Source organism: Carlito syrichta, unplaced genomic scaffold (genome assembly GCF_000164805.1).
Source record: "Carlito syrichta isolate Samal-C Ts95f unplaced genomic scaffold, Tarsius_syrichta-2.0.1 Scaffold309858, whole genome shotgun sequence".
Lineage (NCBI taxonomy): Eukaryota > Metazoa > Chordata > Mammalia > Primates > Tarsiidae > Carlito > Carlito syrichta.
The window spans coordinates 736842-763048 of record NW_007253954.1 but is presented as its reverse complement, the minus strand read 5'-3'; the positions used below and the strand labels follow the sequence as shown (position 1 = coordinate 763048).

The 26207-nt window shown below is 39.4% G+C and overlaps 1 protein-coding gene across 3 annotated transcripts in view; it reads left to right on the top strand.

Annotated features, from left to right (window-relative positions):
* DAAM1 (dishevelled associated activator of morphogenesis 1) overlaps positions 1-26207 on the top strand; it is a 181390-nt gene that overhangs the window by 57231 nt on the left and 97952 nt on the right. For 2 of the 3 annotated variants that reach the window (XM_008068063.1, XM_008068062.1), the window contains exon 2: positions 24737-24956. In XM_008068063.1, coding sequence (XP_008066254.1) covers positions 24774-24956 — 183 coding nt within the window. In that variant the 5' untranslated portion in view covers positions 24737-24773. The remainder of the gene's footprint in view (positions 1-24736; positions 24957-26207) is intronic. The other variant, XM_021717559.1, reaches the window with a different exon arrangement.

The window sequence follows — 26207 nt, the reverse complement described above, 5'->3', positions numbered from 1 at the left end:
GGATTTGATACTGTGAGGATTAAATCACTCAAATAAAGGCTAGAACAACATGCTTCTAAAATACACTTCATAGATGCTAGAAGTGGAAGGGACCTCAAAGATTCCCATCCTACCTCTTTAAGGATAAACTGAGGCTGAAACAGGTTATATAACTTGACCAAGACCACAGAGCTACTAAGAGGGACAGAGTTTGGACTAGGGCCTAGGTCTCCTTTCAGACTTTTTATCCCCAGCTATCTCACATTTTTTGGGCAAAATGTGAAAATGTTAGCAAATTATTCCAAAAAAGTTTTATTTTCCTTATCACACATCTCAAATGTAGACTCTCTGAAGGCAAGAGCCAACCTGATCTTTCTCATCATTATATGCCTAGTAGTAAGTAGCATTAGTAGCAGCAGCAGGAGTAATAGTAGTAGTAATAATAATAATAAATACTTATATAAAAGCTTACTATGACCAGATGTTACTATTTGTTTTTTTGTTTTTTGGGTTGGAGTCTCCGTCACCCAGGCTGGAGGGCAGTGGCATGCTCACAGCCACCCCAGCATCTACCTGCTGGGCTCTGGTGATTCTTCCGCCTCTGCCTTCCAAGTAGCTGGAACTACAGGCACACGCTACCACACTCAGCTCAATTAAAAAAATTTATTGTAGAAGTGAGGTCTCGCCAAGTTGCCCAGGCTGGTCTTGAACCTGCGGGCTCAGGAAGTACACGCGCCTCGGCCTCCTGAAGTGCTGGGATTATTACAGTCTGAGCCACTGAGCCCAGCCAGTTGTTACTATTTGCACTTTACATATATTTATTTATTTAATCTGAACAACAACCCTGTGGGTTGGGTACTATTATTATTTTCATTTTAAAGATGAGGAGAGGTGCAGAAATATAGAGCCTAGAAATAGAAGATACTCAGTAAATATTTGACGAATGAATGAGTAAATGAATGCTTGAAGCTTCTAAAGCACTTTCATGTTCATTATATATAATGTGATGACAATTCAAGGGATGGAGAATTCTGAGGAAATAGTACCTCAGAGAGCTTAGGGAGACTGACTGAGGTTAGGGGATAGTTAGCAGTGGTTGGAAACTACTTTGCTCCTGGCCTCTCACCCTGTTGGTGTCATCAGTGGATTTCTACAGCAGCACATCCTAAAGGTCAGTCAGTGGCTAGGGGAACTCTGAGGCACTATCTGGTTTTATGTTTACACACAGATTGGCCATTCCAGCATTTTTCACTGCTTTGTGTAGGTCCAGATTCCTATCTGGTATCAATTTCTTTCTGCCTAAAGTACTTCCTTTAAAGAGTGTTGGACTTTTTTTCTGGCACACAGGTAAGGGACTTGGGATCTATGAGATCCTTTTGAGGCTGTTTTTAAGCTTTTTCTAGAGCAACATGAGTCTAGGAGCCTTCTGAAGTCTCTTCCTGATGTTTCTTTATTACAAAGTCCTTCTACTCAGGCTAATGGGAATGCAGATAATTTGTAGCCCTGTGTGAGCCTCAGGTCTGTGTGCAGTTCAATACTCAGTCCATGATTTGAGGGGACCCCTTTACAGATTTCCAGAGCTATAGCTGCCTGAGGTTCCCTGAAATTTTATCTCTGATCCCTCAACCCAACAAGGCCCTTGAACCTGATTTGGGTTTCCTTTCTGCACTACTGCTTGGAGTAAGTCGGGGCGATGGTAGCGCTTGCCTTGTTGGATGTTTCCTCTCTTGGCAACTGTCCTGCCCTGCCTTTGTCTGAATACAGTGACTCAGTACAGTTTCAAATATTTTGTCCATTTTTCTAGTTATTTGTAGTGGAGGGCAACGCCCATGGTTTACACTCCTTCATGGATGGAAGAGGAAATCTAGTGTCTTGTTTGAAGTTCAAGCATTAGCATCTCAGGGATGACCCTATGTGCCTTTTTCCTCAAGAGCACAGATAATCACCCTTTGCTTTTCTTTACTTTCTCTCCTTGGTGCTCCATGTTCAAGGGAACATGGAAGTTACTGAATTGCTAAATTGCTGAATTCAGCAAACTGAATTGCTATTTGAAGCAAGCAGAATATTTGCTCTTACCTAATGAAGGTGAGGTGAAAAACTAACCACCCCCTCTACAGCATATGCTTACATACCACCTCACTTCTCACAAAGCCAGGTAGCACCTGGAATGTTGAGGTGGCCTGAAAAGCCAGAGATGCCTGTGGCTGTCAACTAACCATAATGTGGTGGCCATGGTTTTTAGCCCCTTAAAGGTTCCCTGAAAAATCACTGTCATAAGGCAAGATTGATTAATAGGAGCAAAAAGTAAACATATTTTATTTAACGTGTTCATGGGGGCCTTCAGCATGAAGACCCAATTTCCCAATGAGTTACAGAAACTTAAATATTAAGATAATTTTAACAAGGAGAGGAAGCAGCTTGGGAGAGAGAGTGAATTTTTCTGTACCCCTTCAGTAAGTTCTGTGAGGGCAAAGTCCACATCTGTTTTATTCATCCTTATATCCCAATACTGAACAACAGAGTGGGTACTTCTTGGTCCTTAAATTAACAAATAGGAATGTACCAGTTAGCACATACACACACAATTGTGAATCTGGGATTTGTGTGGATATGTGTGGGTGGTAAGGGGTGATTCTTGCCTGCCTGTGAATTGAACCTTTGAGGAAAAACCGGTTTGACACCTATGTGTATATTATGTATATGTTTAGGTTGATTATCTGTGGGCATCTCTGGCCTGGTTGCTTTTCCAGTATGAGCAAGTATAGTTGTTAACCAGCACGTCTTTCCACAAAAGGACTGGCTTTTTCATGACACTACCCAGTGAGGTGGGGCAGTGTTTATAAGAGAGTAACCACAAAGGCCAGTAGCCAGGTAAGCAAGAACATTTGTCATAGCTCTGCTTGCTGGTTATGAATGGGAGGAGACCTAGTGAAGACACATCGTCCTAGTTGATTACTTTTGTGGACTGAAAAGAGGCACCTGTAAGGTAACAGACAATTTCAGGGGATGGGGATGGGAGAAGAGGATGTGGGTCCCAGGGGAAAGGTGATGGTGTGTATTTATAATTATGAAATCATGAATGAATCCAAGTTGAGCATTTTTCTACTGTGTCTTCAAGTAGATTGAATACATGCTTGAAATGAAAGCCTCATTTTCTCCACTTTGTTATTCTGAGTTCTCTTTTGATGTTATACCACCTCTTATTTTGGCATTAATTTTCTTGTTCCTACCTTTATCTTTTATGATCAGCTGCTGTGTTTCCATTTGGTGCCCTTTTGTAATTAACACTTTCCATTACTGTGTTGCTTGCTTGTTTAAGGTTGGGTCAGAACCCGTGAATGTAACAGGATATAATGTACTGCTAGTTCAGTAGCTTTAGAATCAGGCTTTAGGAAGCAGGACTTTGAGATTACTAAGTGAATTCATCCCTGTGGAATCTTAACTTTCTGGTAAACATCTACAAAAAATTCCTTAATTAGACACTTTTAGTCTTTTATATAATGTTCCTGGGGCTGTCACCTGGACAGGAGATGTTTTAAAGATAAAGATAGTAATATTTATTTAACAAAACAAAACAAAGTCCCAGTGGATTGAAGAAAATTATAAATTATAAAATGTAAGTGAAAGTGAGCAGTTATGCTAGCGACCAGTTGGCAGCTTCTCCCCACCACCGTACCCCCATTCTAAGTTGATTACAAATTTAAATGAAGAAAGTCATTTCTCACATTAGTGTTTTTCAGTTAAACAGATTGTTTTCATTTTGGGGACTAACAATTGTAGAGTTGTGTGAAGTGAAGTGGAAAATTGCAGAAATGAAGGCATTCTGTAAACCATGGTCAGAGCATAGATATTCATGAACAGTAGCCTGTGTTCCCAGAAGGACAAAATGAGACACTAAGGACTCATTGCTTAGCCCTTTGATGAACTGAGATAATGAATGACCTTAAAACACAAATGCAAGTGGCTGGTGTGTTGAAGAGGGTTGATAAATGAAAGTTATTTATTTTTTAAAAATTACCATCTTAATCATTTTATGTGTATAGTTCAGTAGTTTTAAGCTTATTCACATTGTTGTGAAACACATCTCCAGATTTTTTTCATTTTGCAAAAATGAAATTTCATATCCATTAAACAAAAATTTCCCATTTCCCTTCCCAGTCCCTGTTAACCACTATTCTACTTTGTTTCTATAAATTTGACTACTTTCAGTAACTCATATAAGTAGAATTATGCAGTATTTGTCTTTTTGTTATTGGCTTATTTCACTCAGCATAATGTACTCAAGGTGATCCATGTTGTAGCAAGTGACAGGATTTCCTTCTTTTTTAAGACTGAATAATATTCCAGTGTGTGTGTGTGTATCACATTTTGTTTACCCGTTCATCTTTTAATAACATTTTAATAACATCTGGGTTGCTTACACCTCTACGCTATTGTGAATAATGCTGTGATAAACGTGGGTATGCAGATATCTCTTCAAGTCCCTGCCTTTAATTCTTTTAGTTATATTCCCAGAAGCAGGATTGCTGGATCATATGGAGTTATATTTTTAATATTTTGAGGAAACACTATTTTTCTTTTTTTTATATAAATAATATTTTTTATTATGATATTGTGGGGTACAGTTAAGGGTTAGGTATACAAGTATGCTTCGTTCAGGCACCCTTGTTGATAAGAGGTATCTCCCCGTCCCCAGACAGATGTTTACTACCATTAATCTCATCTCCCTTCCCCCTCCCCCATAATTTCCCACAACTGTCAGTCATTTTCTTATGGTAATATGTTGGATGATCAAGGTCCACTATATGAGTGAGAACATGTGATACTCAGATCTTTGTTTCTGTGAGAGGTCACTCAGCATTATGGACTCCAGTTCCATCCAGGTTGCTGCGAAATTCATGCTTTTCTTTTTTATGGCTATGTAGTATTCCATCATGTATATGTACCACATTTTTTTAATCCAGGCCTCTTTTGAAGGACAGCATGGTTGCTTCCAGGTTCTTGCTATTGTGAACAATGCTGTGATAAACATACATGTGCAGGTATCTTTTTTATAGAGTGATTTGAGTTCTTCAGGGTATATTCCCAGTAGGGGGATTGCGGGGTCATATGGGAGGTTGATATTTAGAGCTTTTAGGAATCGCCACACTGCTTTCCACAGTAGTTGCACTAGTTTACACTCCCACCAACAGTGTAGAAGTGTTCCCTTTTCGCCACACCCTCTCCAGCAACTGTTATTTTCTGAGTTATTGATTATTGCCATTCTGACTAGAGTTAGGTGGTATCTCAGTGTGGTTTTGATTTGCATATCCTAGATGTAGTGAGGTTGAACATTTCTTCATGTGTCTGTTGGCTGCTCAGGTGTCTTCCTTTGTGAAGCGTCTGTTCATATCTTTTCCCTATTTTATAATGGGGTTGTTTGTTTTTTTCTTTTCAGCACATTTGATTTCCTTGTAGATCCAAGATGTTAAGCCTTTGTCGGGTCTGGAGTTGGCAAATACTTTTTCCCAGTCTGTAGGCTGTCTCCCTGCTCTCTTCATGGTTTCTTTGGCTTTGCAGAAGCTTGTCAGTTTAATGAGGTCCCACTTGTCTATCTTATCTTTATGGCCTGTGGGTTTTGAGTTTTGTTCAGAAATTGGATGCCAGCTCCAATTTCCATGAGGGTGTGTCCTTCATTTTCTAAGGTTCTTATGGTTTAAGGTTTTACATTTAGGTCTCTGATTCATTTGGAGTTAATTTTTGTGTATGGGGATAGATAGGGTCCTGTTTCAATCTTCTGCATGTGGTCAGCCAGTTTTCCCAGCACCATTTACTGAATAGGTTCTCCTCTCCCATAGGTGGTGGTAGGTGGTGGAGGCTTTGTCGAAGATGAGTTGGTTGAGAAATTGAGGTTTTTGCTTCTGGAATTTCAATTCTATTCCATTGATCTATATGCCTGTTCCTATACCAATACCAAGCTGTTTTGATGATTGTAGCTTTATAGTAAAGTTTGAAGTCTGGTAATGTGATACCACCTGCTTTATTTTTTTTGCTGAGGATTGTTCTGGCTATTCTTGGTCGTTTGGAAACACTATTTTTCATAGTGATTGTACTACTTTACAATCCTACAACCTGTACACAGGTTCCAATTTCTCCACATCTTTGTCAACACTTAATCATTTTCTGTTTTTCTTTTTTATAGTAGCCATCTTAATGAGTGTGAGGTGATATATTACTGTGATTTTGATTTGCATTGCTCTAATGATTAGTGATGCTGAATGTCTTTTTATATGCATGTTGGCCATTTTTATGTTGTCTTTGGAGAAACATCTATTCAAATTCAATTTTTTAATTCAGTCACTTGGTTTTTTGTTGTTGGGTTGTAGGAGTTCTGAATATTAATTCCTTATCAGATATATTTTGGAAATATTTTGTCATTTTCCATGGGTTGCCTTTTTACTCAGTTGATAGATGCACAGAAAGCTTTAAGTTTGTTGTAGTCACATTTATCTATTTTTGCTTTTGGTGCCTGTGATTTTAGTGTCATGTTCAAAAAAGTTATTACAAAATTCAATGTCATAAAGCTTTTCCTTTATTTTTTTCAGAAGTTTTATAGTTTGGGGCCTTACATTTAGGTCTTTAATCCATTTTAATTTTTATATATGGTGTAAGAAAAGAATCCAACTTCATTCCTTTGTATGTGGATATCCAGATTTTCCCAGCACCATTTGTTGAAAAGACTGTCCTTTCTCCATTAAGTGGTCTTGGCTTTCTTGTCAAAGATCATTTGATTCTATATGTGAGAGTTTCTTTCTGAACTCTTTTCCATTCTGTTGGTCTCTGTGTCTGTCTTTGTGCCAGTACCATGTTGCTTTGATTGTGTACCTTTGTGCTGCTTTGAAGTCAGAAGTATCAGACCTCCAACTTCATTCTTCTTTCTCAAAGTTGTTTTGACTATTCAAAATTATTTAAGTTTCTGCATGACTTTTAGGATGAATTTTTCTATTTCTGCAAAAAATACCATTGAGATTTTCATAGGATTTGCACTGAATTTGTAGAATACTTTGGGTGGTGTTGCCATCTTAACAATATGAAGTCTTCCAGTCTGTGAACATGGGATGTCATTTGTGTCTTCTTTAGTTACTTAAAGTTACTTACTTTTTAAGAGACTGGTTTACAAACAAGTATGGATAAATCATTCTCAATTTTCAGAGGCAGTTTGATAATTAAGGAGAAAAAACGTAATACAAGCTTTTTTTTTTTTTTTAAAGAACAGAAGAGATTAAGATGAACACAGTCTGCTTGGTGTTCTCTAGAAGGAGCTGCTCTTAATGGGTTTTGATATCATTTTATCACATGCTAAATAATTTCTTTGTGTGTTTAAACAAATATATCTGTTTTACATTTATGATATACCATGTTTATTATGCAACTTGGATTGTTTAATATAAATTAGACCTCTTAACATATCAGAAAATATGCCTAATTTAAAAACAACTGAATGTACTCTAAATCATTTAATTCTAATCCTTTTGATTACTTCCCATGTTTAGCCACTGAGGGCTAAACATGTTTAGCCACTTTTGGCTGTTTATTAATATTCCTCAGAATCTGAAGTCTAAATATTAACCTCTGTCCAAATACTGCAGACTTGGTGAGTAGGAGTAACAATTTAAAACAGAGCTTTTCATGTTATCTCATTTAGAAAAAAATTTGCAAGAGAGGCAGTCTCTTAAGTGTCTAGTCATCTTGAATTACCCAGTAAAGCAATTAGTGTTCACACATAATTATTTAGAAAATTACAAAGTTGGGTGGAGAGGACACGTTAGTATCAGCTTCTTTCACATTTCTCTTTTGATGACTGTGGAATGACGTTTTGTTTTTGACCTAAGCTTAAAGCAAAAGTGTGGTAGTTCGTGTATAGTAATTAAAATCCAGTAAAGATCGTTTTTCACTTATTGTTTGACTCTTGCATTTTCAGAAGTTTCTGTTAATGTGCTATGTGAATAACCTCCCAAGGATATTTAGCACATGGAGAGGAATCACCAGTGAGAAAACACACTCTTTCTATGGCTGCTGGTAATTTCTGTTTTTGTTGAAGGCTAGCTTAGTTTAATGAAAATTGATGATATATATGTTACCAGTTGAGCCACTCAACATGTGTGCTCTTGTGTTCTTAGTGAACACCTGTTAGCTCTTATAACTTTACCCCTTCCTCACCCTCAAGGTCTGTGTATTATTTTTATTTTGTATTAGGTTGGCAGTTTTTAAGCACAGATTAAAAGGAAAACACCCTTTGTTTCCCTGAGAGCATCTCTGTTTTGTTCTAACTTAAGACTCTACCTTTGTGTGGCTTCCTTGTACCTGGAAATGGCATCATTGCCTAGTTCTTCCTAGGCTTGCTGGGATTTCTGGAAGTCACTTGTAACTCAATTGCCAAAGGAACCTATTAACACAACAGGTGTCAAAACAAATTTCTGGTGTCTTAAGATATTTTCCCAAGGCTTGATAGGCATGTTCCGTTAACATCCTTACCCTATGAGTCCTATGTACTTATGTTCTAGTAGTTTGTAACAATTTCAGAAAAATTTATGGCTCATTTCCAGTGGACATTTGCTTCCACAATAGTGATAACTGGTGTCAGTATACCGCTAATCATTTTGCTGTTCTCAAAATTATGGATTTCCTGTCCAGTGGTCTATTGAATATTAAGTGCCTGTATTTGAAGGAATTAGATTTCAACTACATAAACTTGGGAGGTGTAGCCAGGAATTAATTAGAGTCTTATTTCATAGAACAATTATGAAATCATAATCAGACCTCAATTTCATATTTCTTGATAAAAATCTCTACTTCATCCTCATTCTCAAAGACCATCTCTTTCCTCCTGTAAATTCACACCATCACCATTTTTCATTTTGTTTTCTAAGCAATGTGATGACTTTTTAAACTGATTGATAGGGAGGACCCCAATCATTTTGCCTTTTAAAGATAGAACCTCAGGAGCATGTTCTGGAGAAAATTACTGGAAACCAAATGTCCAAGTAAGTAGGATTAAGTATGGGTTGCATTTCAAAAGTACCTGAAAGTAGAGGAGAGTTTTAGAAATTTTACTGAATCACTTCAGTAAAAATATAAATTTTAAATATATTTTATTATATCTTAAGTGTACCCCACATCTCTATAATAAAAAAAAATGTACCAAGTAGTAAATTTCATTCACTTATGAGCATTCTGAAACCTCTTGTTCTAGGGTATATTTGTGATACCATTTTGATTTCTGATCCACAATAGAACTATAATTGAAACAGAATCAAATAAAAGGAAAAAATAACAGAACGTCCCACATTTTTCTCTAACTTGCTTTGGGACTGTTTGAATAACTTCCAACATAATGGCTTTAGTGAACCAGAGATTCTCCAAAAATTGCCTCTTGGGACATGCAGAATTTAAAACAAAACAAACATTGCTTAAAGATTGTCATGTTGTTATCCCAGTGGCTGGTGCCTGCAGCCTTGGGAACTTTCTTCCTCTCTGTTTCATCAGTGTTGCACCTAACATTCCACTGAAGTTTTTAGATTTGTGGTCTGGCATAGAAGAACTTTTTAAATGGGCCACTTTGGTGGATCTACAAATAAATAAAATATTGATAATGAAGCTGTGCGCATTTATGAGCATGATTTTAAATATACACAAAAAGCAAGCTGTAATTTTGAGTGAAAGGATCAATATAACAACTAATGAGTTGTTCAGTTGTATACTTAGAGTTTTAATGGGGTTATTGAGAAGGCTTACAAACATTCTAGTTTCAGTAGGAGACTGTTACCTGCATCATGCATTCGTGAGAGTTTGTTATTCAGTTAAAACTCTTCCTGTAGGCTCCACAGAGGCAAATTTGGACATACGTGGAAATAATAGTCAACATTTATTGAGCCTCCTCTGTGTGCTAAGCACTTGACTAAATTCTTTAGCTATCTTATAGTTAATACTTCAATTCTGGAATGATCTCTGTGCATCCACGTATGTAGGGGTGTGTGTGTATGTGTGCTATGTAACTACAAATACAGATTTTAGTTTTAACATAATGGTGACACATATGTATTGCTTCCTTCCTTCCCTCCTCCCCACTTTCTCTTTCTTTCTTTTTTTGAGTTAGAGTTTCACTCTGTCACCCAGACTGGAGTGCAGTGGCCACTCCCGGCCATCGCAGCCTCTACCTGCTGGGCTCCAGCGATCCTCCCGCCTCAGCCTTCCAAGTAGCTGGAACTACAGGCACGCACTACCACACCTGGCTAATTTTTTGATGTATTGTAGAGATGAGGTCTCGCCAAGTTGCCCAGGTGGGTCTTGAACCTGCGGGCTCAGGCAATCCACTCACCTCAGCCTCCCAAAGCGCAGGATTACAGGCTGAGTCACCGAGCCCGGCTCTCTCTCTCTTTTCTTTTCTTGTTTGTCTGTCTGCTTTTTCTTTTGAATATGTTAGATATTTTTATGTCGGTACCCATGGACACAGCACATTCTTTGTAACCCTGGTCATAGGGTTCTCTAGCAGTAGTTCTCAAATTTGGCTGCACATGGAAACACCTATGGGGCTTGGAAACATACCTGTGCCTGAGCCCCAATACTAGAGATTCTGATTTTGTTGATAATGGGGTTCAAACTTGGCATTGGAGTATAAGCGCCCATCATTTATTAAAGCATTCCACTACTGAAAAACACTTATTTGATTCTCTATTACAAATCATTCATTTTTTTTTTCTATTACAAGGTTTTGGTGAACATTCTTGTTGATACATCTGTGTACCTGTTTATGTGTATATCTGTAGGTTAAATTCCTAGATATGGAATATAGGAATTCTACTTAGAAGTGGATCCAAGGGACAGTGCATCAAAACATTAGGTATTGTCAGATTGCTTTCCATTGAGTGGTACAATTGACTTTCTCATCCACAGGTTATTAGATTGCCTGTTGTGGGGCTGAGGTTCTTTCCCCTAGTCATCTTACCCCTTTTCTTGGGTTGTTGTGTATGTGTTTTTAGTAGTTATCTTTTTGGAGGGTTCTATATCTAAGTGTTTATGGAAGTTCCTGATATGGAGAGAGGTTAGGGAAGTCCTATGTCAAGACTTTATTTTTCCAAGTCTTTTAAATGTTGTGTCTTTGGAAGTTTTACAGACTGACATGCCAACTTAATGCCTTCACTTTTAATCATCAGAGGATGTGTGTGTCTCTCACGTCGGGCTCGGGCATTCTGCTTGAGGATTAGTATCTCACAGAGCCACACAGCACCTGAGACAGGACAGAGGTGGAGGCAAGTGTCCTCTTACTGCCTATTTCTACTCCTAAAATTGCATGCATTTGAAGCTTTTTCATCTTTCTATAAGCCTCTTTGGAAGATTTATTATGTAAAATTTGTAAGTAGAATTTCTGTGAAGGGCAGGGTGCTTCTTTTGGAAGGGCATTCCAGTTTTTATGATGTGACTCTTCATTGTTTATGGGTGGCTTCTCCCTGCCACATGGTGAGCAGCACTCATTAGGAGAAGCCAGTGTGTAGATGTGGTACTGGCCAGGTGCAGAGCTCAATGTACCTTGCCCAGATGAGCCCCACCTAGTAGTAGGCGTTGCTGAGAGACCTAGCCTCTAATAAACAGTGTACCACACTGTAATTTTAAACCCAGGAATCACCATATACTTAGTTCTCTCTAAACATTTTAACGTTTATAATGGCTGTGTCCACATGTATTTAGAATGATATTTCTGAGGCAAAAGTGTGAAGGCCAGTGGCCTTGGGTGCTTGTCTCTTGGTTTGCAGTAGGTTTTCTATCTTGGTGACCAACTCACCAGTTTTTTTTTCACCAGAAAAAGATGTTTCAGACTTAGCATCTGCTTATCATTCTACATTCTGTCAGTGACTGGGGAAAATGTAAAGGGGAATCAGATGAGTATTGCAAAGGTCAGTGTCTTTGCAGTGACTCAAGCGGGTATGCTATGTGTGAGTTTTCGTACAAGTGGTTGGATTGGAATATTAAACCTGTTAATTCATCAAAATATATAAGAAAGCCTTTTTTTTTTGAACAGATGCTCATTTCCACACTGCCTCAAAAACCCTCAGAGAATTTCTCACAATTGTAGATAAGCTGACAAACCTGCAGAGCCTTTGATTTAGTGATGACAACTGCTCTGTAGAGATTAAATCACCCTCATTCCAGGAATTTGCTCTGCTGATACACACAGGAATGTCAGAGAAAGGAATCTGGCTAACATTTCCACCAAACAGTAGTTAACATATAAATCCTCTCTCCAGCTTTTTAATGTAGTTCTCACTTCCCTTCATAATATCTACTTAAAAATCATCAAATGTTTATTTGATTATGGGAACCTGTGGATTACCGCTAGATGGTATGAAGAGACAGAGGAGCTAATTTAGCCCTCAGACTTAAACCTGTGAGCAGTTTGTCCCTGGACTTAAGAAGGAATCCCAACCCGGATGAACTGGTATATTTCTTTTAATTAGTGGGTAAGAATTACATGATCCATTCATTTTCCTTTTTGCCTGAACTGCTTGGAAGCTCACACCAGTTTTGTGCTCTAGCCTTCTTAGGCTTAGATTTCTTCATGTGCTGCCCCTGGGCTGCTTCTACCTTGATTTTTTTGTTTTTGCTTCTGTGTTGAAATATTGGTCTCAATGTTTTCATCATATGCCGTCTCAGTTCACTTCCTTACGAAATAGGGGAGGTAAAAATATACACAACTTTCATTTATTTTTATAGATGATAAAACTGAGTGTTAGAGAACTCAAGTGACCTTCCTGAAGTTACTTTGAGAAAGAAGTGGTAGAGTTGGTATTTGAACCCGAGTCACAATTCCACGACTGGCTGTGTATTGGACTGGGTTTGTTCATTGGGTTTCCCCTTAACTGGAAAGCACAGACATCTGCTGTGAGAACATTGAGGGTTTCTTAATCATTACCAGAGAGTGAGACTAATTTTAACCAAGAATCTTTGTTCTACATGGTGTTTCATTTTCTCCTGTTGTGATTGTATTAAAGTGATCTTGGCATAAAAGTAGTCAGGAGAACATAAAAAGAGGAAGGTAATTAGTGAGTTTTAAATTTTGCTTTCGGTTGACATGAATATATAAAGCCCTCTGGGCAAAATTTTATTTCTTCATTTTCAGTTCAACGAACTGTTTCCCAAGTATGCCAGTAGCCATATTTCTCCACAGAAGCCTGTGTAGAAATAAAAATTATACCTTGGTAATAAAATGCCTCAATGGTAAAATGTAGTCGTAATATTTGAGAAGGAATAAGATTGAACAGCATCTGGTTTGGGACTGCGAGGACTGGTAGCAGTACTCATTTTTCCAGGGAACCCTGCCTGTGGCCTCACTGGGGAAAGGAACTTAACTTTACCATGAGGATGGCATCAGGAGCCCTTAGCCCAGAGTACCACCTCTGTCTTATTTAATTCATGGTAAACTTTGCTTGAAGACCTAGAAAACATAATTGTTGAAACTATATATCTTTTCAACTTCTCTCTCAAAATTTGCCTGAATTATTTGAGTTGTGAGGAAATTAGAAAAAAAAAATGCCTAATAATGTATTTCCTTTCTAGCCCATGTCTTTTTCTTTTTTTGAGTTGGGGTCTCACTTGTTGCCCAGGTTGGAGTGCAGTGATACAATCTTGGCTTACCACAACCTCAACCTCCTGGGCTCAGGCTATCTTTCTGCCTCAGTGTCCTGAATAGCTAGGATTATAGGCATGTACCACCGTGCCCAGCTAATTTTTTAGTAGATACACGAGGTCTTGCTATGTTGCCAGGCTGGTCTTGAACTCCTGGGATCAAGCAGTCCTCCTGCCTCCACCTCCCAAAGTGCTGGGATTACAGGTGTAAGCCACTGTGCCTGGCTTCCAATGTCTTTTTAACATCATTTGCATTTTCCTTATGTATGGCACCAAAAGGTTGGTAGCTTTTGGGGGAAGGTCTAAGCATTAAGTACTAAAAGTGTGGTTCTTGTGGTAGGGGGATGTTTTAAGAGATAGCCATATTCACCTGTATTTTTACACACTGGCTCTAGGGGTTATTCCAGTTAGATCAGCAGAGGACTAGAGCATGTAGAGTATGGGTGATTGCTGGTGTCTTGCAATATACAAGCATTCTTTTCCAGTGACGGATGGTCTTACAAGATTTTTACTGAAAGAAAAATGCTAAGTGGATGATTCAGGAAAGTCGCATTCTTTTATAGCTTTGTTAAAGAACAATACTTGGCCCCCGTAGACAAGAGAGAGTTTTGATGTAACAAAGCTGGCCATCGAGTTTTAGCATCCTATGTTTGTGTAGACTCCACATTTAAATTTGTCTTTGTACGATCTTTGAGTGGATCCCTTAGAGGCATTGAAGGTAGGAACCCTAAGGGGGGGAAATAATTTGCATTTCTTTTGACTTCAGCTTAAACTTATTTATTAACTAGTTGAGTCACAGACCAGCAGCAGGTCAGGAGGGGGAGGATGCAGCTCTCTGCCAGACTGTGATGTCTTTGGTGGGGCACTCCAATGACACTTTGGGTTTGGCTCTTCTCCCAGATGATTGAGACGAGATGTCCTGGCTTCCAGACTGGTTTCTGTCACGTGAACAACACAAGCTTCTTAACTCAGAGAACCTTGTTATATTGACTTTAGGAATTCATACCCTAAACCCGTGGCTAAAGATTGAGTCATGACATAGAACAGTTGTTGGCAGCTTTTTAGGATGAAAACCTGGAGGTCCCTTCTTTGCTCTTACATATGGAAGTGGGAGGAGTGTATCTGGAAGGAGTCTGTGACTTGGACTTGGAGAAAGACAGTTGTTAATTATGTGTTGGTTGAGGCCTGAGCTGGCTTGAGGGTGTTCACTTGGGTTCCCTCCTCCCTTATCTTGGGAAGAAGTGGTGGAGAAAAGGGGACAGATTTGGCTTCCACTTTGCACACCCCTGCCTATGTGGAGGCAAAATAAACACAGGTGTAGAAGACATTTTGGGGGTGCTGGTGGCTTCTTGGAATGTTTGGACTTTGGTTTCTCTGTGGATAGCAGATGTTCTCCTGGTTTTCCTCTTGCCTTAGAAAATTACTGGGATGAGAGAACTGACTGCTGGGTGAATTTCCAGAAGCCTCTCCAGGAAGTGCCCTATTAGAACATCTTTCTGGGACCAAGTGTGTGGGAAGGGCTGTCCCTCCACTGGACACACTTACTGGGAAACGCCCTTTCCGTTTCCTGATGGAGAGGATGTTGAAACCTGCGGGGAAAACATAATTCCCTTTCAAACCTTTCTCCTACAACCTTTAGACTGTATCCCGTGATTTCTCGAAGCTCTAAATAGTATTTGGCATCTGGTGTACTTGGGAAATGAAGCCAGACATGAGGAATGTGAGAGGGGAGAGAGAGATGGCCAAGGAGAGAAACAAAGCAATTTTTTCATTTCACATCTTTCATGATAAGAGAATTTGGGTTAGCATTATCTTGTTGCAAGCCAAATTATATGTCAGGACCCTTTGGAAAATTGCAAAACATGAGGCAAACTGCAGTTCTGAAAACAGTGGGTATGGCAACTTAAATGAAGGGTCTCCAAACCTTTCTCCTTAAATTTGTTCTTATGGCATATTTTTTTTTTCTTGTCCTTCTCTTTGTTTGTAACATGGATTCTATTGTTTCAGAAATTCCAGAGACCATTTATAGTCCCAAAACAATGACTATATTTTAGTGTTGAGATTATAACTATTTGGAGAATTCAGTGTCAAATTCTGTCAATCTTGATTAAAATAATAGGAGTGTGAAATGACAGATAGGGTCCACACTGCAAAAGGTCTCTTAACTTTTAATCAAGTTGGTGGCTAGCAGGAACTCACTGCTCTTCTCTCCCCGCCCTCCTTCTGGCATCCAGCATATCTGGACTGCTCTTCCTCCTCACTCTAGTTAGAGGAAAATCTTGGGAACTCAGCCGGCAATCGGATCCTACATTTTGGACAGTCATCTTATTAAAATGGTTTGTGTATCAGTGCAAATCTATTTTGTTATGACAACCTTCAGATTTGACCCATATAGTAAAGACTGATTGTGTCTTGCTTTGTGGAAAACAAATGTTACATCTCACGTGTATTGTAACTTGTCATTATTAAAGTAAAAGAGGGAGAATTTTCTTGTAGACTTTAAGTTCTCCATTGTTTTTATCATCATAATTATCATCATCTATGTTCCGTAAAGTTTGGCCTCAGTTTTTGACTGTGGCCACATTGAGAATCTTACTTGTTTTGTTAAGGAATAGTACACATGACTCTGACTTTGAGCTAGGCCACAGATGGATTGAATTTCTTATTCTTTGCTAAGCAAAATGCACCTGCTCCAGAATCTTAAGAGGCTTGTTAATTGCTTCCTTGTGCACGGCATAGCAATAGTCATCCATAATGTTATAGATGGATTGCAGTTTGGATGTCCCAGAAGTGACTTCTTTTTTTTGCAACCATGCCAGAAGCTGAGATTAGAAGATGTGCTCTGGTTCAGGGCCCAGCAGTCATGGTGGAATTAGTCCTCTCCCTCAGGTTTGTCTGATTTAAAAGGGGCCAGCATGTGGAAATATAGGTCCCTGGTTCCAGGAACTGCACATTCCCTCTTCACCAGACAAAAAAAAGACTGACTCCTGTGCCCCCAAATGTCCCCTCTAGTCTGTGATCTCCCTGAATGGGGCTCAGATTTGCTTCATCTGTGTCTCTAGCATTAAACAGAGTCGGCATATTGAGGAGACTCAGATGATAATGGTCTAGTAAACAAATACTTGGACAAAATGTTCACTGAAGGTAAGGAACTGGGAAAACATCTTAAAGGTTTTACCAGTGAATCCATTTCCAATGGAACTTACATGGGAATAAGTTGAAAAAGCAACATCAGCTAGTTCAGCCAGAAGCTCCTTGCTCTAGGGAAGCTGCAAATCCTCCAAGGATAAAATCTGATTATGAGGCTACTGTCAGCATAAAAAAGCTTGCAAGTGGCTAAGGGGGTCTTGGTGATCTGATTGACTTCAAATGGTCTAGTGATTGAAAACCAGATCCGCAGACACCTGTGGGAAGAACATGCAGTCACACATCTCTGAATTCAGAGGTGAGACCATCTGTTCACTTAGGCATTTATACTTTGCATTCAACAAACATTTGTTGAGATTATACTGTGTGCTTGGGGCTGAATAAAACTTAATTCTTGCCTTCAGACCCTCATAGTCTAGTCGGGGAGCCAGATGTAAATTTACAAAAATAGAAATTTACACAACTATGTATATGGCACTAGGGTTGTGGAAAGACATGTGTGACTATTCTGGAAAACTGAGGGTCCATAAAGCAGCAGTATCTACAAGGAGTCTTGAAAGGGTGAGGGGAAGAGGGTGAGATAAAAAAGGAAAACACCCCAGGCTGAGAGTACTGTAGGTATTGAGGTCCAGTGGCTATGTACATACTTGCGTATGGGGTGTGGGGGTGAACAGTGCACAGTGTGTTGAGAGATGAGGGCTAGAAAATAAAGTTGCCAGGGGCCAGGTCAGAGACCTCTCCCTGGTGTGTGGCCACTCAGGCTTGGGCATCATCCTCTCCAGCCTCTTCCTTACTAGCACCCCCGTGATCCATCAGGTTGTAACTGCACCAGTCTTCCCTTGTGACTTCCACCTGCTCTGTCTTCTGCACACACATACCTCCTCCTTCCTGGAGTTCCCCTCCTGACACAGCAGGACTGGTCCCATATCCACCAGGTCTCAGCTTAAATCCCTCCTCTCTGGAGAAGCCGTTCCTGATCACGCTGTTTAAAGGAGCTGCCCCTTCCCATCACTACTACCACCACCACCACCTTCATTTTCTTCTTTGCATCCTGTGTAACACGAACCAACATCAGTAGTTAAGCTTTCATTTACTTGATTTTGTTCCTGTCTTCCCCAAAGTATATAAGCTCCCTAGGGCTCTTTAATTTTCATCCCTCTTTCTTAGTACCCAGCAGTTTTTGGAGTATCTGGCATGTAATCAGTACTCAATGAACATTTGGCCTCATAGAATAAATGGTTAGATATTATGGACTAGGGCAACTGGTGGTGATCTGCAGCCTAAAGTACCACCTATTTTTTATGGCATATGGCCTAAGAATGGTTTTCACATATTAAATGGTTGAAAACAAATTTTAAAAAGAATAATATTTAGTGACATGAAAAAGTGATATGAAATTTTCATTGTCCACAATAAAGTTCTTTTGTTTTGTTTTTTTCAGTCTGGGTCTCACTCTGTCGCCAGGGCTAGAGTATAGTGGCATGATCATGGCTCACCACAGCCCTGAAGTCCTGGGCTTAGGTGATCCTCCTGCCTCAACCTCCCAAGTAGTTGGAATTCCAGGCACATGCTACCATACCCAAGTAATTTTTTAAAAAATTTTTTTGTAGAGATGAGATATTGCCTAGGCTGGTCTCAAACTCCTGGGGTCAAGCAATCCTCCCACCTTGACCTCCCAAAATGCTAGTATTACAACCATGAGCCATCATGCCCAGCCTCACAGTAAAGTTTTATTGGAACACAGACACACCCGTGTTTACAGATGTCTGTGGTTGCTTTCATGATAAAATGGCAGGGTTAAGTTGTTGTAAGAGAGGCCTAATGGTCTGCAAAACCTAAAATATATATTATCTGGCCCATTATAGAAAAGATTTGCCAGATCCTGAACTGGGGAATCAAGGATCAGAGAGAAGAGTTAAGAAACTGTTGTAGTCATTCAGATGAAAGATGAGGGAAGGCTGAGCTAAGGTCATGTCCTGAGCTTGGAGAGGGTGAGGACGAAACCCAACTGAGCAGATGGGCTCCCTGACCTCTGCGAGGTTCCCCTACCCTGCTTCCAACCAGTTAGACTTTCCCACATAAACATCTCTACCTTCACCAGCAAGTCAAGTATTCTTCAAACTTCCCTCTTCCTGACAGCCCCCCTCCCTTCCAAGTCCTGTCTTAAGTCTCATCCATGAAATGGGGATAGAGGAATGGAGTGATGGGTGTGAATGTGGATATTAAATCATAGATACAAGGTGGTTGTTGGGATCACTTGGCAGTAAAGTACTAGGTTGGTTAAGGAGGATAGGTGCTTTTGAGGGGTCTGGTGGAATGATTCCTTTTGCTTCCTGTTTTGGTCTGTACCTAGGAGACTGGCTCTGAACAGTAGAGATCCAAAAATGGGGAAAATAGGATTACTTGTTGGAAATTTCAAAGACATGCCATCATCTATGATTTATAAGAATGGGTTTAATCAGGGACCTTGTATTTGGGGTTCCACAAAGGAGCCAGTATAAAAACTTGGCCTTTGGGCTTCACTGAGGCTTTCAAATACAAATCACCTGTCAAAGGCAATATTTTGGTCTTTTAAAAATGATTTCAATTGGGTTGTTAAGTATAATTGAGTCTGTATCTTATTACTCATCTTAGAAACTAGCCAAGACCTTCATATTCTTTTGCTTATAGAACTGTTGGCATTTTATTTTTAAGACTTGAGAAATACTTTGGACTGATCTTTAGATCTTAACACTACCTCCTACTCTCACACCTCACTAACACAGTCAGAGTGTAATATGACTTGGGCTTGTGTGAAACAACTTACAACTTGCTCTTTTTATTTATTTCCCAAATACATTGACTGTACTTCTGTGTGCAAAGCTCTAGGTGACATATGCTTTGGGCATTTTCCCCATGGAGTTGACTCTTCAAAGAGAGAAGAAAGACTTGGACCTCAAATGGCTATAACTGTTGTTGGCCATGCATCATGGGGGCAAAAAAGGCCAAGATGGCCAACACCATATTCAGTTGGGTAGGTTAGCAAGACTGTCTTGAAGAGATGGCTGGAAATGTACTTGAAGACTGAGTATGATCCATAAGACTCCCCAGTAGCCCTTGCCTACTTTAACCAGCTTTATCTTGTTTTCATTTCCCAATAGACTGAACACTGCCTTCCTATCCCCAATACACACACACACACACAGAGTCATACAGGACTTGAAGGTGGTCTCTGAATCATCATCTCTCTTCAGTTTACCAATGACACCATATACAGGACACTGGCCTGGCTTCTGAGTGGCATGTGGCTCCTGCTCTGAGGGCACATACTGGAGACAAAAAAGTATATTTTAATGAGATGAGTCTTAACTCCCATGTCCTACTGTTCATCATCTGCCAACTTCCCATTACAATTCTCTGTCTCTCAAATGGAGATTAAATGCACTGCCTCCCCGTGCTGGGTACACACATTGAGATGGAACTCTTAGGGAAACTTTTATAGCAATTTGACGTTGATGAGATATTTTAGTTGATAACAGATTGGATGGAAAACAACTAGTCTTTCACCACAGATAGTTTGAGAAGCTGGTGTGTAGAACACCACACTTGGATATTTTTGGTAAGAACATTTTTACATACTCATTTCCCTCTCTAAGCAAATAATCATGTAAGTGGTTTTTAATCACACCTCATTTTATTGTGAACATAGTAGGTTTATTGTGACAACTTGGGAAGTGTAGAGGAGTTTTTTTGTTTGTTAAAAAAAACTAATCTATACATCTCCCACAGAGCGGACTGCTGCTAACATTTTGGTGCATTTCTCTTGTCCTTTATCCCTGCTCATAAATGTGAACTTTTTCTTACAAAAATGGGACACTATATATGTACTCTTTCTTTTATATATCATAAGTATTTGCATGTCATTAAAAATTCTTTTCCAAAGGGCTTCTTGGTGGTCTAACATTTAGTTATACCATAATTTATTTACCCTTTCTGTATAGTTTTCCATTAGCAGCACTTATTTTTATGCCTTTATTTGTTATTAGAGCTAATGCTTTGAAAATTTCTGTGAAAGCATCCTTGATAGTACCTTTGAATATTTCTAGAGCATATATTTTCAGAGGTAGAAATACTAGGTCAAAATATGTGGTTATTTTAAGACTTTGACAAATTGCCCTTCAGAAGTGTTGAGCTGAATTTCAGCTACCACCAGCAGTGGATGTAGCTCAGCACTGGGTACTCCTGGGGTTTGGAACTATTGGGGTGGGAGGATGTGGCTTGACAAAGATAAAGACAGGAAGGAATGAGTGGTCCACTTGGGTGGAAGATGAGAGGGGTGCAAGATGTTTATGGGACATGGAAAATGGCCTGTTGAGTAAGGTGTAGGATATTTTTAAGAAAGTAGAAAAGACAGAAAATGTGAGCTGAAATCCAATTTGATGGGGCACTGAATGCCAGTTTAGAATGGCACTGGGGAGCCATTGGCAGATTTTCAGCATGGAGTTGCAAATCTCAAGGCTTTGCTCTGAGAAGATGGTGGTATACAGCAAATCCATACTTTACCACTCATTCACTGTACACTCATTCCACTTCTCACTTCATGCCTTTGTGGGTATGGTTTGCCCTGCCTAAATGCTCTGTTTTCCATATTGTGTCAAAACTTCACTCATCCATCAGAGACCGTCCAGATTCTCTTCTAGGTACTTCCTACTTGGTTTATGTAGCACTTATTGGCATGAGATGTCATATTCTCTTTGTTATAACTATTTGGTGTACTACTGTTTCCCACTAGATTATGAGCTTCTAGTGAGTGACCCATTCATTTTTATATCCTTAGGAACCTATTGTCATGCCTGGTACATAGTAGGTATTAATGCATATTTGCCAAAGGAATCCCAAGTGCTGCATATGTCTTGGTATGACCATGTACAAGTACATGCTAGGCCAGGAGATGTATGCTCCAACAGAATGAGATATTGGCTGTCTCAACTTAGTCTTTATTTCGGAGCCAGTTAGAACATCATCTAGGACACCCTGCTCTTAATCTTCCTTTCCTTTCCCATCTCAGAGACTTCCATTACTAACTTTGGAGATTACTCTCTCTTCGAGTGAGTGTAGAGCTTGACTCTAGAGGTGTTTGCAAATTATAGGTGATTTAGAAGGTCTTTGAGTTTACATTGTGGCATTAATTACACAATCAAGAAATTGGTGATAGATTTTGGGATTGAGTTTTCTGATATGGAAGATGCCATAAGTTGATGGACTGGGTTTGATTTTTAAAACTTGAGAACAAAAGCAAAGTTCAAAGAAGATATCTATTTCCTCACTATTTAGAATTAACCATTGTGAAATGTTGACACACTTGCTGTTAGTCTCTCTTCTGTGTATATACTTTTTATTTTTAAGTCAATAAATAATATATTCATGTCCTTCTTGTTACTTTTCCTGCCTGATACATGTTTTCTCCTCCTCTGCCCTTCCATCTCTTGAAGGGCCAATGCCCATCCACTTTTTTCCCCCCCTTTTAGCCCCATCTCTTTTTAAATAAATTGAAAACCTACAAAGATATACATGCATATACACTCATTATTTTTAAAATAGCATGAAAGGAACATTCCTTTTCTTGCCTTTTTCTAATCCTGTTCCTTTCTCAGAATTAGGAGTTTGCTGTGTATCCTTCAAGATCTTTTGCTGGAAATAAATTTACATGTAAACAATTAGGTTTTTCTATAGATTGTTTTTCTTTTCTTTTTTTTTCTTTTTTTTTTTTTGAGTTGAGACTCTCACTTTGCCAACCAGGCTGGAGGGCAGTGGCATGATCACAGCTCACTGCAGTCTTGACCTTGGGCTCGGGTGATCCTTCCACCTCAGCCTCCTGAGTAGCTGAGACTTCAGGTGTGTGCCACCATACCCAGCTAATTTTTTTATTTTTGTGGAGAGGAGGTCTTGCTATGTTGCCCAGGCTGGTTTCGAACTCCTGGCCCCAAGCAATTCTCTTGCTTCAGCCTCTCAAAGTCCTAGAGTTACAGGTGTGAATCACTGCATCTGGCTGAAATTATTTTTATTTTTTTATTTTTAAAAATTTCAATAGCTTAGGGAGATATGAAAAGTTTTTGGTCTGGACTTTAAATAAGAGTACCCACCACCTTCACCTGTGCACATTGTACTCAATGGGTGATTTTTTTTTTTTTTTCCCCCTCCATCCCCTCCCTACCTACCCTTTCTTTTCTGAGTCTCCAGTATACCGCTCTATGTCTTTGCATATCCTTAGTTTAGCTCCCACTTACAAGTGAGAACATGTGTTTGGTTTTCTATTCCTCAGTTCACTTAGGATGATGTTCTTCAATTCCATCCAACTTGCTGCAAAACACATTATTTCATTCTTTTTGATAGCTGAATAGGGTTCCATAGTGTATATATGCCATATTTGCATCATCTTCTGATCGGTTGATGGACATCTAGGTTGATTCCACATCTTTGCAATTGTGAATTGAGCTGTGATGTACATGTGGGTACAGGTGTCTTTTTAATGTAACGACCTCTTTAAAAGACACAATGGCATAATGCTGTGCACATTTTTCTTCTACCTGCTTTTTTCATTGACAGTATCACTTGGAACTTTTTCCAAGATAATGTATACAGTTGTAATTTTAAAAAAAATCCTCTAGAATCATTAATATCATATTTCTGTGGTGAAAATTTGAATTCTAAAGGGTATAATATGAAAAGGAATAGTTCTCCAACCCTCTGTTTTTATTTTGGGAATTGCTGCTATTAATAGTGTCTTGCATATATTCATAAATACATACTGCATTCTTTAAACATGTAATCCTGTAGCATATAGTATATCATATAGCATCTTGAACATTTTTCTATGTCTACATACAATAATACCTTGTTTTTTTAATGCGTGTGTAATTATGTGAAATATATATAAATAATCTATTTGACTATTTTCCTGTGGATGAACTCATTTCATCGTTTATTTGAAAATATCTAACCCTTCTAGCTCATGTTAAGTTCCTCTTGCTTTGTTATGAATTTCAGTTATTCAACACAATAAACATTTACAAAGTGCCGCCTCTCTTCCTGGCACTGGGAGGGCACTAGGACCACAAAGTGCATGATGCACAGCCGCTTCCCCTTCCTTTGAGTTTTCACAGTCTAACACAAAGATACACTCTTACAGGGCTTAGAATGTGACAAGTGCTGGAATGGATATAGACGCCATAGCATATGCGTTATTAATTCAGTGGAGGGAAGGTAAAGGAGAAGTGGGAATCAGACTTTAAAGGATAAGAAAGATCCCCTGGGAGAAGGAAGAGAAGGACATTCTTGTAGGGAAAGTAACAAGGCAGGTCTACAGGAAAGGGAATGCGATGTGCAGAGATTGGCCAGTTCTCAGTATGATGAGAGCCTACGTGTAGGGAGAGTGGCTGGAGCTGTCCTGTGTGCTCAGCAGTTGTTCATGGCAAACATTCAACATCTGGCCTGGTGCGGTCACTCTTGCCTGTAATCTTAGCACTTTGTGAGCCCTAGGCTAGAAAATTGCTTGAGTAGAGGAGGAGTTCAAGACCTGCCTGGGCAACATAGTGAGACTTCATCTCTACAAAAAAATACAAAAATTAGCCAGGCTGGTGGTGGACACATGTAGTCCCAGCTACTCAGGAGTCTGAGGCAGAAGGATCTCCTGGGGTCAAGGCTGCAGTGAGCTAAGATCATGCCACTGCACTCCAGCCTGGGTGACAGAATGAGACTCCAACCCCCTCTCCACCCCCACACATACACACACACACACAAAAAATCAACCTCTCTTGGATTCCATACTCACTCAGTGTTGTCTTTTTTTGTGCCCTGCAGGGCACACACATTGTCTCCAGCACAGGGCTTCTTTCTTGAATTGGTCTGACCTATCAAAACATTATTTTGTTTATTCTTGCACTCCTGACGATGTCATGTTCTCTTTTTACAGAGTTTAGTCACATCAAGAAATAGAACAAAATTCAACCATGGCCCCAAGGAAGAGGGGTGGACGGGGTATTTCATTCATCTTTTGCTGTTTCCGAAATAATGATCATCCAGAAATCACATATCGGCTGCGGAATGATAGCAACTTTGCGCTTCAAACCATGGAGCCAGCATTGCCCATGCCCCCTGTGGAGGAGCTGGATGTCATGTTCAGTGAACTGGTGGTGAGTTCCATATTCCCACTAGGGAGCCAAGGAAGGAGAAGAGGAAAGGATGTGGATGGATTGGTTTGGTTTGCCATTGACTTTTGCTTTTTCAGTAAAATGGCCTCTATCCATTCTTATGTCTGCATCTCACTGTCAGCACTAGACCTGTGGAGAAGGAGGAGTTAGAAGAGGGTAGTCTTACTTCATCCAAGTGTAGTAATTGCTGATGCTTTAAGTGGGTGGAGGTATTTAGACCGTCAGGTGTTCAAATATGTGGTAGAACTGAATCCCAAGTTGCCCTTCCTAATTTGTACCCATCCCAACTGGAGTCTGTATTTGTGTGCATAAATCATTCCTTCATCTGCTTCACACCTTTTGGGATTCCCTAATGCTATCCTGTCCCCACACCCAGTGCATAATAGTAATGTCTTTTAAGAAATTAGTCATACTTCCCATCCTGTCCTTGAGCCTTTGGTGAAAGGCATTATTACTTAAGGACAACATCATTATTTAGCCTAATGATAGGATTAGAATAATGACTGGGGGAATCTCTTTATAGATACTATCATATTTTAGAATCAACTATACTGAAATGTATATAGTGTAGGACCCATTTATCAAGACACGTAAGGATACTCTTCAACTTAGCTCTTCCAGCATCTCTGAAGTGGTGATTCTTTCCATGCTGTATTTAGAGGACATTATTGGCATAGTTTAAAGGGCACAGGCATGGGGATTCAAATATTGCTCTGACTTTATCTTCATAATATGGAAAAATCATGTTATTTTTCTGAGTCTGTTTTCTCAAAAGTGGAGGAAAAATTAATACCCCCTCTTAGGTTTGATGTAATGTTTAAATGAGAATATAGTACACAGTGGAAGTGGCCCAATGCTTGGGCCTTAAAGGTGCTCAATAAATGTGATGTGAGTACTGAATTCTCCCTTGATCACCACTGATATTTTGTAACAGAATTAGTTCTAATCAGACCATTTATATTGTTCAACAGATACTAGAGAGTGCTATTGTTTACATGACTCTTAGGTCAAGAAAGTAATGTAGCCTGCGTGAGTGCCCTCCAGGGTTGATATCTGAACTGGCTGTGTCACTCTAGCTCTTATAGACCAGAATTTACTTGTAAAGCAGAAAGAGAAGCCCATATGAGAGTCCATGAAGCTGATGTTTGAGTTCTGGGTCCTGAGTGGGATAATGGACTATAACCAACCAGAGTTGGTCGGGAAAAAGAAGAGATGACTCTTGGCAGTCTGTTT